This window comes from Rutilus rutilus (assembly GCF_951802725.1).
Source record: "Rutilus rutilus genome assembly, chromosome: 14".
In the NCBI taxonomy this organism is placed as follows: Eukaryota; Metazoa; Chordata; class Actinopteri; order Cypriniformes; family Leuciscidae; genus Rutilus; species Rutilus rutilus.
In genome coordinates, this window is record NC_140219.1 from 35,635,121 (window position 1) to 35,647,206 (window position 12,086).

The 12,086-nt window shown below is 39.5% G+C and overlaps 2 protein-coding genes across 2 annotated transcripts; both read right to left on the reverse strand.

The window, feature by feature from the left end:
- Window positions 1-5,160: 5,160 nt before the first annotated feature.
- Window positions 5,161-11,194, reverse strand: LOC311303151 (collagen alpha-1(I) chain-like). The gene is made up of 6 exons (XM_084429465.1): window positions 9,897-11,194; window positions 9,706-9,813; window positions 9,563-9,616; window positions 8,102-8,292; window positions 7,154-7,396; window positions 5,161-6,493 (listed from the first exon to the last, which is right to left on the reverse strand). Exons 4-6 carry the CDS (start codon window positions 8,228-8,230, stop codon window positions 6,347-6,349), a joined length of 519 nt encoding a protein of 172 aa, XP_084285591.1. The 5' UTR covers window positions 8,231-8,292; window positions 9,563-9,616; window positions 9,706-9,813; window positions 9,897-11,194; the 3' UTR covers window positions 5,161-6,346.
- Window positions 8,368-9,208, reverse strand: LOC311303343 (collagen alpha-1(II) chain-like; the record flags this gene model as incomplete). The annotated part of the gene is made up of 2 exons (XM_084429768.1): window positions 8,815-9,208; window positions 8,368-8,673 (listed from the first exon to the last, which is right to left on the reverse strand). Exons 1-2 carry the CDS (start codon window positions 8,881-8,883, stop codon window positions 8,368-8,370), a joined length of 375 nt encoding a protein of 124 aa, XP_084285894.1. The 5' UTR covers window positions 8,884-9,208.
- Window positions 11,195-12,086: the final 892 nt, after the last annotated feature.

A 12,086-nucleotide genomic window follows, 5' to 3' on the forward strand; every position in this document is an offset into this window, starting at 1 on the left:
ATTATGAAGCCACATGCATCCCAATGTGCATACTATCCACCCTATCTGCCCTAAATAGTATTGACAATTACTAATGTCACATATTATTAGGATGGATAACATGCACATTGGGACGCAGGCTGTGAGCTTCTCATATTCAACAGCTGTGGATTATTATGAATTCATTTTAATAAGTAATTAGTCATTGACACGGGTGTAGAGTAACCCTTACCATAACTCTTGAAATAACTGAGTTTTAATGACAGATTGAGTGAAAGGTTTCCCAACCGTGATGTCAGCGACCTCAGCGGGTGTTCAAGTCCCGTGTGTGTGTGTTTTCTGACGGGATGGACACATAATTCAGGGCAAGAGCGGTTCTGTAAAAATAACCTGAGATTTTCTTTGTTTCTCCTCGGGAAGCTGAGGAACTGAGAAGCTCAGAGATATTATTGATCGCTGTCTAGTAATAACAGTGTGTTGAGTGTGTGTTGATTAGCCAGCATAAAGACGAGATGAAACCCTTGGAGAAACATATCAATTAATCTATCTATTTGAAAAAAAAAAAAAAAGAATAAAGTTTACATATATAAACATCTTTAATCTTTATTGCAAACTTAAGGATAAGGCTGAAGATTTAATACGTACAGTACATAATTCAGTTATCGAAAAGTTGTAATATCTTCTTGTGACTAAAAGGCACCAAAAATAAGAACTTTTTGTTTGCAGTTGAGGTAAATGTGTAACTGCCTTCAGCATTGTTTGATGCTCAGAGTTTTACACACTTTTCTAGCAACACTGCGTAAGTGTCAATGCTACAGAAAGACATTTTAAAAGAGTTTCTATTGAAAGATTATTTCAAGCTCAAAGTGGCGTGAAGTGTGCTCAGTATATTGGTTAAGAGTTAATACAGAATTAATTACGTAGTAATGTAATAGAGAACAAAAAAAGACAAACAACTCATTCTAAGAGACAAAAATGAGTCAAACAATTTAGAGATGGGTCACATGATTTGTTTCTGAAGCTGTAATGCCACTTTGTGGAAATCCTCTGGAACTGCAGGAACTGTTGGCAAATAAAAAAGACTGAGTTAACTAAAGTTCATTTATCAGGCAGTATATTCAGTCATTTGAACTTTTTTGCATTCTTTTACCTTAAGACAATCATATTTTAAAGTGGTCCTTTTAATGCTTATTTATATGTTCAACTTGTTGCTGTTTGAGCCTCAAAAATCTCTGCAAAGTTTCAAAGCACAAAAGTTCTTCTCTATATCAGTGTCAGTGTTTCTGAACTCCTGAAACGCCTCCTTTGTAGTCTTGAGTTTCTTCTGGGAAGGAACACGTCACAATATTCCTAATTTAAATAATTAATATGCAGAATAAAGGGGCGGGGCCTTGTTGAGTTAGGGGCCGCTCACATATCGCGCATAAAAACGCGTCGAAAACGCTAGGCGCGCCGCGTTCTCCTTTTTTCCAAAGCGCTCGGGTGGTTGCGCTCCGGAGGCGTCTGTCGTTGCTAAGCAACTATCAGCTGCGCTCTCCGTTACAGCAAGGAAATTTCAGCAATGGATTTCCACCACAGAAAAACCCTTGCAGTAACTCTGTTACAAGATTTATTTACTAAGAAAAGTAAAAAACACCGCAGTGTTTGGGTGCACCCCATACTACAGAAACGCAAAAACCATGGGGAATTTCACCAGCTGATTCAGGAGCTCCGCCTGGACAATGGGAGGTTCTTGTCACGTGACCTGCGGTGCGCTTGCGGCATTCTGAAAAGTTGAGATGTTTTTATCTCGATGCGGCGCGGACGCGCTTGGAAAAAACGAGCGCGTCGCACCGCGACCGCGTCGCTTCCATTATGAGCGCACATACCGCGCGGCTACATTTGAAATAACGAACTTGCGCGCGCAAAAGACGCGATATGTGAGCGGCCCCTTAGTTAGTAGTGTGTTAAACTGGCGGTTATGGTAAGGGGCGGGACATTTCCCAAACACACTCGAAGCGCTCGACCAATCACAACACACTGATCCAGCCGACCAATCAGCGCACAGTGTGCTTTTCAGAAGGAGGGGCTTCATAGAGACAGGAACTAAACAGTGGTGCGTTGTTTCTCGTATAACGATCTAACTCGCTGGTTAACTGTCATAGTGCGATGCAAAAGACTTTGTAAAAGGGCATAATATGTCCTCTTTAACACAGCAATTCAAGACACTAAGGCCCAGTGACTTTTTCACGTTTTCTGCAGATTCTGCTTGGAAATCTGTTATTCTACAGAATGGATTTTTTTTAAGCATCATTTAAATAGCTTGTATTCAAACTGGCAGTATGATAGTATGATGATGGACACGAATCATTAATAAAAAATGGCTTATTGACACTTGCCTTTTCATCCAGTCAAGTAAAGGAGCAGGAGCAGGATCGGCATCATTGTAGGATTTCAAACACTCAGTCTGCTTCCTTTTTGTATTTGACAGGACCTTGAGACACACACAAATGTTCTTTTAGTCAAATAAAAGACACTCTTCTAGTTGCTCTCTTAAAGTGCTGTGGTAATTCTGATAGTAAAGTCTGGCTGGCGCTCTAAAACATGTTTGGTCAAGGAGTGACTAGATTAAGTGCTGAGATCCTTCACATGTTGACCTTGCTTTTACAAGTTCAGGATTATCCCTAGAAAGCATTAAGAGCGTGTCTTTGTGTGTGCGTGTGTTAGAATGTCTGCATTGCGATTTTAACATAAAAAAAATTCAAAGGAAATTAAAGTGCAAGAACTAGTTACCCGATTTTCCCTGTCAAAGAATTTCAGTAAAGTCACAGAAATCAATTTGACTGTATAGAAAAATTCTACTTTTACATCTACTTGTGTGTATCATTAACTTCCTTAAAGGAAAATGAGTCCAGCTCCATTCTGTTTTGAACTTTCTAACCCCTCTGAAGGATCCATCCTCTCCCATAATGCACCAGGATTGCTCTTTGACCTTCCCAGGAGAAGACCTTCATATCTTTCATGGGTCAGCTGCAGGTCAGTTGGCCTATTTTCTCGGATATAGGTGTAAGTGTTCCTTAACAACATAAAACATCATTCCAAGTTACTGTAAACCAAACTCAGTGACGTTGTTCTCTTTGAATATTTTATTAAAAATACATAAATATGACATTGCATAGGCTACACTACCGCTCAGAAGTTTGGAATCATCAGGATTTTTTATATTTTTAAAAAGAAGTCTCTTCTGCTCTCCAATGCTGCATTTATTTGATCAAAAACACAGTAAAAACAGTAATATTGTGAAATAACTGTTCTCTATTTGAATAGATCTTAAAGTGTAATTTATTCCTGTAACGCAAAGCTGAATTTTCAGCATCATTACTCCAGTCTTCTTCATTTAATTCAATAAAGATTTCACAGCAAAACGTAGATCAACGAGAAACATTTAGTAGTAGCTTCCACGCTGTCAAAAATTCTACTAGAGGTATCAGTTTCTCGAGACTGGTTTCTGGATTTTGTTGTTGTTGAGTAGTCGGTCCGTCGCCCTGTAATGGTGGACCGGCAGGGAACGACTGAACAGACTGCTCTGAAACCCTCCTCAGAGGGGGCGGGCGTCCCGAGGCCACTACGTTTCCGGGTGGTCCTTGAGATATGTGCTCGCCGGAGACCGCTGCGCCCTGAAGCACCGGAGGTGGCAGGGTTGGCAGAACGGTCCCCTGAGGGCACCGAAGGGAGACGGGCACCGTAAAAGGAGGTGTTGACCGATCTGCTTCGGGGGGGCTACCCTCACTGGCCTGAGCCCTTGGGTGTCAGGATTTTTTCCCCACAGCCTTCTTGGCGATGATAACGGCCCGTGTGACGTACTTTTGCACAAGCCCCTTCCACGACTGTTGACTGACACTGCAGAATTAGCATAGCCCCGCCCTGAGTGAGCTTAACACAGTCCAACATTGTTTTGATGCAGGGCAGTTGTAGACAAGAATGTCTTCTAAAGCGATTGAGGTGTTTCGTTGTTGGATGCTTCTCCAGAGAGCACAAGTTGAATTTGCTCAGCGAGTTACTCTGGTGTCGAGTAATGATGCTCATTAAATATGTCCTTGTATCTGAGCAGCACCAATCACATCCGGTGATCTGATATAGGCGGGCCAGAGGCGAGCTAAACAGAAGACGACAGCGCTGTGACGTCGAAGTCATAAAGTAAACATTGCAAGATGGCTATGGATGAACACCAGTTGTCTGAAACGGCTTTGGCCGCTACAATGAACGAGTTAGACTTGGCTTTTTATCTAAAAGAGGAACAGAAGACGGCGCTCGAATCCTTCCTTTGCAAGAAGGACGTTTTTGCTGTTTTGCCGACCGGATACGGCAAGATTATAATCGACCAGTTAGCTCCGCTGGTAACTAAGCGTATGGGGCTTGTTGGGATTGGTCGTAGTGTTATCCAATAGCCCAGTTGCATGCAGTGAGATTTTCAAATGCACGCTTGGTGCCGTCCCTCGAGCTGGCCGATTTTCATTCGTCGATGCCAGACCGTTAATCTTTCAGATTTAGGTCTGGATTTCCAGGCTAGTTGGATGTAAGAATGAACATAGCCATCTTCATTTACTCTCGTTGTTACTCGAGGATGGATCAGACGACTCTTCACAAAACACAAATTATTTCTTAAAATTTAAAACTTTTTAAATAAGCTCTTTAAAGTTATACATTGATGCGAGAATCACACTTACAACATGTTGTGTCGCTGTTTAAAATATTTGATACACCTTGTGTTGAGTTCAGTTATGATGTAGGTGAGCAGGAGTGGAAAAGTGAATTTTTGGTTTGACAAGGGCCAATAGTACCCAACATTTGTTTGCCAGACTGTAATGGAAAAGACTGGGAAGGGGCCTCACTCATGAGTATTAAAATGTACATTGAAGAACTACTGTACTTTTGTTTAAAAAGAGAGGTGTACAAATGCAATAATATTTTGATTGCCAATTAATTTGGTCATTTTTACTTTTAACTATGAACAGGAAAACATTTTATTTTTTTCAGAAATATGACAGTTCCCTACCCATTATCAACATGCAACCCAAGCACAACCCCTGGAAATAAAGTAGAAATTAAGGTAGTTGAGTGAAAGCATCGTAGTTTGTTTAATTCATGCTTAGAGAAAGGCACCAAGGCACTTCATGGCAAGAAGATAACATATCCAGCATCCAGTTGACCACATAAACATGCTTTATTTCAACATCCAAAATAATTAAAAACATCTTGAAATACTATACATGTACAAAATAAGTACAGATCCTTTGTTGGAACCATTGGAGGGTTTATTTCTTCCGTGCACTTTTATTTTTGCCGCCTCATTTAAGTTTTTATAAAGAAACCTTTCACTGAAAACAAATCAAACAAACTACAACAAAAATAAAATAGAAAAAAAGATGTGCATTGCATTTTGAAAGTAGAAATAAAATCAGGAAACTGGGGGAGCGGCACGTACAGACAAAAATAAGACTTCTCTAGAAACTTCAGGAAGGGGAAATGGAAATGAGACGAACTGGCAATCAGTCCATCCACTTAACCCGTATCAGATTAAGTGCAAATCTACAGTAACCGACCTATCCTGCTGTTTTATTCTCCTCATCCGCTGACACTTTGATAAGAGCAATTGCATCACACTGACACACAAGACATTCTGTTGACATTTAGCACCAAAAAGGCCCTGCAAGTGTAAGTGACAGTATAAAAATGAGTTTGTTTTCTCTCAGATACAAACACACCACAGACAGGACCTGGAGAGGAAGTAGCACCTTTTCATTCCTGTTACTAATCGGTTGAATTAAAAAAACTGCCCTCGTTTCCCCCAAAATCTCCATGCACTTTTTTGTCCTGAGGAAGCCGTTATATCAAGATGACGTCATACCATTGACCTAAATCTGTTCCCTGTGTGATGCTTTACTTTCAGTTAGAAGGAACGAGACACTTGGCTGTCGTTTGTCATATTTATTCAACACCAGAGAATGGTACATTAGCATTTGCTTGTTTTTCATTGTCCTTTTGCAGTGGTCAAAAAAAGTCACCAGGTGGTAGTTTTCCTGTGGACTCCAGGGGGCGGGGCGTTTTACAAGTATATATTATTTTCTTGTTGTCAGCTGACGCAAAGGATTCTCATGAAGTGTCCATGATGGTGATACAGGCTAATGTAGCGGTCCTCGATTTTGTTTTTAAGAATGTTTCTCAAGATGGGAATCGCAACAAGCACCGTCTTCAAGGATTCAGGTTTAAGCACATGGACCGCTTGCAGCCGAATTAGAGTTCAGGCTTTTTTTTTTTAATGAACAGGAAAAGATTTGAAGATGACTGCTAGAAAAAAAACAGCAAAGTCATGTCCAGATTTTTCTTTTTACAAGAAGCAGACTGGGCCAACTTCTACACCGAATTCCTGATCGGGAGCACCAATGTCCATAGGAGCGATATCAATGATTGGCAGACGAGATGTTTTCGTTGTCTTATAGTCAATGACTGTCTTGCCCCATGTGCCAGTGTGTGACTGTGGAAAACAAACAAACAAAAAAGGACAAATTAATTATGATAAGATTAATAGAATGCTGCAGGGATGACGTATTTGTGTAGTTTAGCACGCAATCGTCCTGAAGTCAGTGGGTTTTTGGTTAAATGCCTGAAATAAGGTCTGTGGTGAACACGAGCTCTTTTCTTTTCACAAGCACAATTTTCTTGTCTAACAAGTAGACATTAAACATCATCAGCCGAACACATAAACTCATCTACTCAAAAGATGCTTTCACAGCCTCATTGTGTTTGTAACCGCACGCTTGCAAACTATTCTCTATTGCAAACTCAATCTTTCAGAGAAAATGTTTCTTTTTTTTTTTTTTTTTAAGACTGAGAGTTGTCGAAATCTTAACTGTGGTGCAGTTCATTTAAAGCCTACATTTAGCTTTTTACTTATGATTGTGTTTAGGCATCAAAATTCATAAAATTAAGTTTATCATGATGAGCAAAACGTTATTTTCTCCAATAATCCTACTGGCTTTTTGTCGAAGGAACCAGGGTGATGCAAACATATAGGCTGGACTACAAGAACACGTCATCTCTGCAGTGCTCTGTTTGAGTAACATTACGAGGAAGCAAAGGAACACAAATATGGGGGCAAAAGAAAAAGCAATGGCAGAGATGGTGGTGTGCTCACCGTGCAGCCATCCTCACTGACTCTGTATGTAAAGCGGCTGTTGCCCTCGGCTCTGATCTCGATGTCGTTGGAGCCCTGCAGGAGCAGAGCCTTCTTCAGGTTGCCCGTGGCCTCGTCCATGTAGGCGATGCTGTTCTTGCAGTGGTAGGAGATGTTCTGAGAAGCCTCGTTGGACATCAGGCGCATGAAGGTCAGCTGGATGTTAACATCCTCTGGATCAGAGCCATCGCTGCCATACTGGAACTACATAGAGGACACCACATTACTTCCTGTATTCATCAGCGAAGATCATGATGTATTTTGAGACCACTAATGAATATGTTTCTGTTTGGTTCTAGAGAGCATCTTGAGCTTGAGTGGAAGCTAGAAAATCTTAGCTTTTGTACAAAATGTCAATGTCAAAAATGTGATTATTTGATTCATGTCTTAGAAATAGTGCAGAATCTGAAATATTTCTTTAATTTGAAGTAATAAAATAAAATATTTCAAATTCTGCACTATTTGAGCAAATGATCAAACTTGTAACTAATCAAAATTAATAAAATTCACAAAACTTTCCATTAAAAATCCTAAAACTATTTATTTGTTTATTTTGTTATTTATGGTTTGCTGGAACAGGTTTCAGACCTTTGATCCGAAAGAAAATAACAATCTGTTATGTATATATGTGCACATAAACATCTTTTAAAATGTATTTTTAATGTAAAATGTAATATATTTTATAAAATGAAAGAAATACTTTCAATTCTGCAGTATTTCAAGACCATTAATTAAATTTGTAAGTAATCAAAATTTTCGAAACTCTTTTTTTTTTTTTTTTTACTGTTTTGTATTTTAAATATAGACGTAATGCATTTTATAAATGATCAGCTAAATAATTTTTTGTAGTTTCTGGTCTTTTCACAGTCTATGTATTTCTGTATATCCTAGTATAAGGCCTTGACGTACCTGGAAGCCATTAGGCATGGACTCTCCGAACCAAACATGCTTCTTCTCTCTGATGTTCTTGCTAGTGTACCAGTCCTCCATGGGGATGGTGGTCTGAGATGGGCTGACGCAGGTCTCGCCAGTCTCCATGTTGCAGAAGACCTTGATGGCGTCCAGAGGAGAGCCCTGGTTGGGGTCCACCCAGTAAGATCCTTGCAGGAAAAACAGATTTAAGTGAATTTCAGAGCTTTGAAATGCACAATCATTTCAATACATCTGCATTTGATCTACTGCCTTAAATCGAGTCCATGCTTACCACTCTTCCATTTAGGATGGCGCATCCTCAGGTCACGGCACATGCGGGCAGGGTTGGCCTGGCTTCCTTCGGGGCTACGGATGTTCTCAATCTTCTGGCTCAGATATTTCAGGGTGGTGTCAACCTCAGCATCGCGGTCACGAACGCCAGCATCATCAGCTCTGTAGCCTCCACGCAGTGGATCTGGACCCTTCTCGCCCTGTGGCATGGGAAGGAAGGGCTCACCGCTGCCAGCAGGTCCAGGAGGACCAGGAGGTCCAGGAGTACCAGGAGCACCCTAGTTAAGAGAGAAACTATCTCATGAGTACATCCAATTGGATGTTATTTAGATCTGTTGAAGTCCACGCTAAAACAGAGACCACTAAAAAATCTTAAAAGAGATAATTTAGCAGTAAAATTGTGTTGATTTCAGACTTACAGCGGGTCCCATTTCTCCAGAGCGACCACGGGGTCCAGGGGGTCCAACGGGTCCAGGAATACCATTCATGCCATCCTTACCAGGAGATCCATTGGAACCAGAAGGTCCCTATTGAGTAGACGAAACCGTTCGGAATATTACAATGTTTGCATGCAGAAGCTTGTCCTGTGATTTCTCATTTCAGAGCAATGTTTTCAGAGCAAAACACACCAAACTATCATTCAGATTCAGCCTGTCAACTGCTATTGTCGTATGGAAAAGAGCAGCGAGGACATTCTACCCAGGGTTGCCAAGTTTGCGGTTTTCCCATGGAATCGGGCTACATTTAAACTGTTTGGTTTGGGATATGGCAACCCTGATTCTGCCAAACATCTAATTTAGTCTTCAACATAAGAAGGTAAGTCATATGAGATTGTAACTACATTAAAGTAAATAAACAATGACAGAATTTCATGTCTTTATATCATGTAGTATAAGCCAAAGAAAGTAAATGTTTTTTTTTCTCTACTACCGTCAATGTCACTTTTGTCTTTAATATTTAGAAATATGTAATGCACTATGAGATGAGAACAAAACTGGAACTGAACTGAACTGGATAATAACTGACAATAATGTCTTCTGTAGAGCTTGTAATTAAAGTAATTTCATAATTGATGAATTTTTTATTGTATAAAGCGTTATAAAAATATATTTTTTAACTATTTAAGTGAGGTCATATAAAACCCATGATATGTGATGTGCTACTTACACGAGGTCCAGCAGGGCCAGTGGGTCCGGCAGGTCCTTGGTCACCAGGAGATCCCTAAAAACATTCAGAAAGGGTCAGTTTTCACTTCGAGTGGATTCGGCGGTTCAGATTCAGTGTGTAACTGTGACATTATGCTCACTTACAGGAGGTCCAGGAACTCCAGCCATTCCAGAGAAGCCACGGTGTCCCTTCATGCCTCTATCTCCAGCCTCGCCAGCCTCACCCTTGTCTCCACGTGGACCAGCTGGACCCTGCATGAAGAGAGATGACAATGATCAGACTACAAGATGAATAACTACAAGATGAATAACTGATACAAATGAGATATTCGTACCAGGGCACCACGAGCACCAGCAGGATCGGACGGACCAGCAGAACCAGCAGGACCCTGGAAGGAAGAGAAAGAAAGAAAGAAAGAAAAGAACTAGGGATGCACGATATTGCATTTTGGCCGATATTCGATATGCCGATATTTTCAAACTAATTTTGTCCGATGCCGATACCGATATATATACACATTTTCCCCCTGATATATTTACACTTTAATTTTACTGAAGAGAAATCCAAGTCTCTCTCCTGTACTACCTTTGCCGTATTACACTCATGTGTTGTAGATAAGGCAATACACAAGACAAACAAAACAACATTTGATTCTACCATAAATGTATAATTTTACAAATGTAGAAAGACATTCACCCCTGAAAAATAGGCAAATTATTTCACTTGGAGAATAAATGATATGCCAGTGCCACATTTTATTTTTAAGTTCAGACTTCAAACTTCAGTCCTTAGGAGTAAAATAAATAAAAATAAATGTTATTTATTCTTGAACAGGAATAAATCTTCTACTTGAACAGGTCTACCAAATGCTCCCCTGTTTTCGGTGCTGATGCAGTGGTGACCCGTTCATGTAACATGTAAGGGTGGCGCTGCCAATAAAGCAACTAAAAGCTGTCACAACGAACCGCAAAAGTAATGATTATGAATATGTCAAATATAGCAAGGAGACATTTTAATTGTTTATTAATAAACAAGTGTTTTCTGTGTTGGCTGCAAAGATGAAGTTGACGATGACTCGCGATCTTCGCAGTAGTAAACGCGCCAGAGAGAAATGCACATTTCGGATTACATAGTTTTCTTTCGTTTTGAATTGTTCTGTTTAAAAATATGATTTCAAGCGTTCTGTAGATAATAGATATATTTCTCAGGTCTGTGAGGCAAGTAGGCTATGCTGAGTTTCGTTTCATTTATGAGACTAACTCCAGTTCAATCGCGGGCGCCTCCGTGTCGTGATATCTATTATCTATTATCTGCTTTGCTTATTATTTATTAAATCCAGGCAATTGGTTGATGAAACATTGATTAAAATTAAGATACAATTAATACAAAACGAAATTCACTTAGAAAGGCTTTGTGCTTTCTGTTTGAGGTCTCTGTGGAAGTTTTAAAGCAGTCTCTTTTAGTGCCGCTTTCAGAGCGCTCACGTCCGTAACCGAGACTGTTTTTCCTCATAAATGCGAACACGAAAAATAAAATGAAATAAAATGAATAATTTATGCTCTGTGGAGAGCATAGTAGCTTGGAGAGTTTACATTAGTAAGCTACAGGACATCGTCTTTCAAAACATGACCTGCACGAAAGAGAAAAAAAATTACTGCGTCATTTATTTATTTATTTATTTATTTATTTATTTATTTGTTCGGGACAGTGCACATTAATGAACAATCTAACATTTCTGTACAGACTGTAAATGAGCCAGGTTATAGCATAAATGCTAATTTTCACCTGTAGTCCCGAGACAGGAAGACAACAACATAAAAATAATGCAACACAAAAGAACAGACAATATACAGTATCAAGCAAGAAACACATTAGCACACATTCAGGCAAATTACATCAATAAAATTAGTCAAAATGAGGACATATCTGGGAACTTTTAAGAAACTGTTTAAGGTGCATTTTAAATGTGCAGTAAGTAGGACATTCTCTAATATTTGTTGGGATGCTGTTACAAAAATGACCTCCTCTGATAGACAGAACAGTTTGTCCAAAGGTAGTTTTCCTGTGCGGGATCTCTATATCTCCTCTAAATGAGGCTCTGGTGCAAAAACCTCTGTCAGACCTAGGTTTGATGTATGTAGAAAGTGAAGGTGTGGCCAGTCCGTAAAAAACTTTATAAATTAAACAGCTATTTTTAAAATTAATAAAATTTTCAAAATTGAGCATATTGTATTTTCCCAAAATATTACACTGATGGAATGACAGAGGCTTTTGATCAAGTATTTTTATAGATTTTTTGAATAGCATTTCTATGGGTTTTAAAATTGTATTTCCAGTGAGTGACCAGGTTGTGATGCAGTAATCTATATGTGAAAATATCATTGAATGTAGGAACATTTTAGCAGAAGTAATTGTCATTGATGGTCTGATTTGTTTAAAGTTATGTAAATTGAATTTGATTCTGTTCGCCGTAAGTTTGATGTGTTTTTTGAATGAAAGTGTTGGGTCCAGTGTGACCCCGAGG

Bases quoted from the DNA above. Each gene is read 5' to 3' on its own strand.
- LOC311303151 (XM_084429465.1), bottom strand. From the start codon at position 8,230: ATGGAGACTGGCGAGACCTGCGTCAGCCCATCTCAGACCACCATCCCC. The intron at 7,397-8,101 runs GTACGTCAAGGC...TCCTCTATGTAG, and splicing joins CCATGCCTAATGGCTTCCAG to TTCCAGTATGGCAGCGATGG. The intron at 6,494-7,153 runs GTGAGCACACCA...TGTTTTCCACAG, and splicing joins TCAGTGAGGATGGCTGCACG to TCACACACTGGCACATGGGG.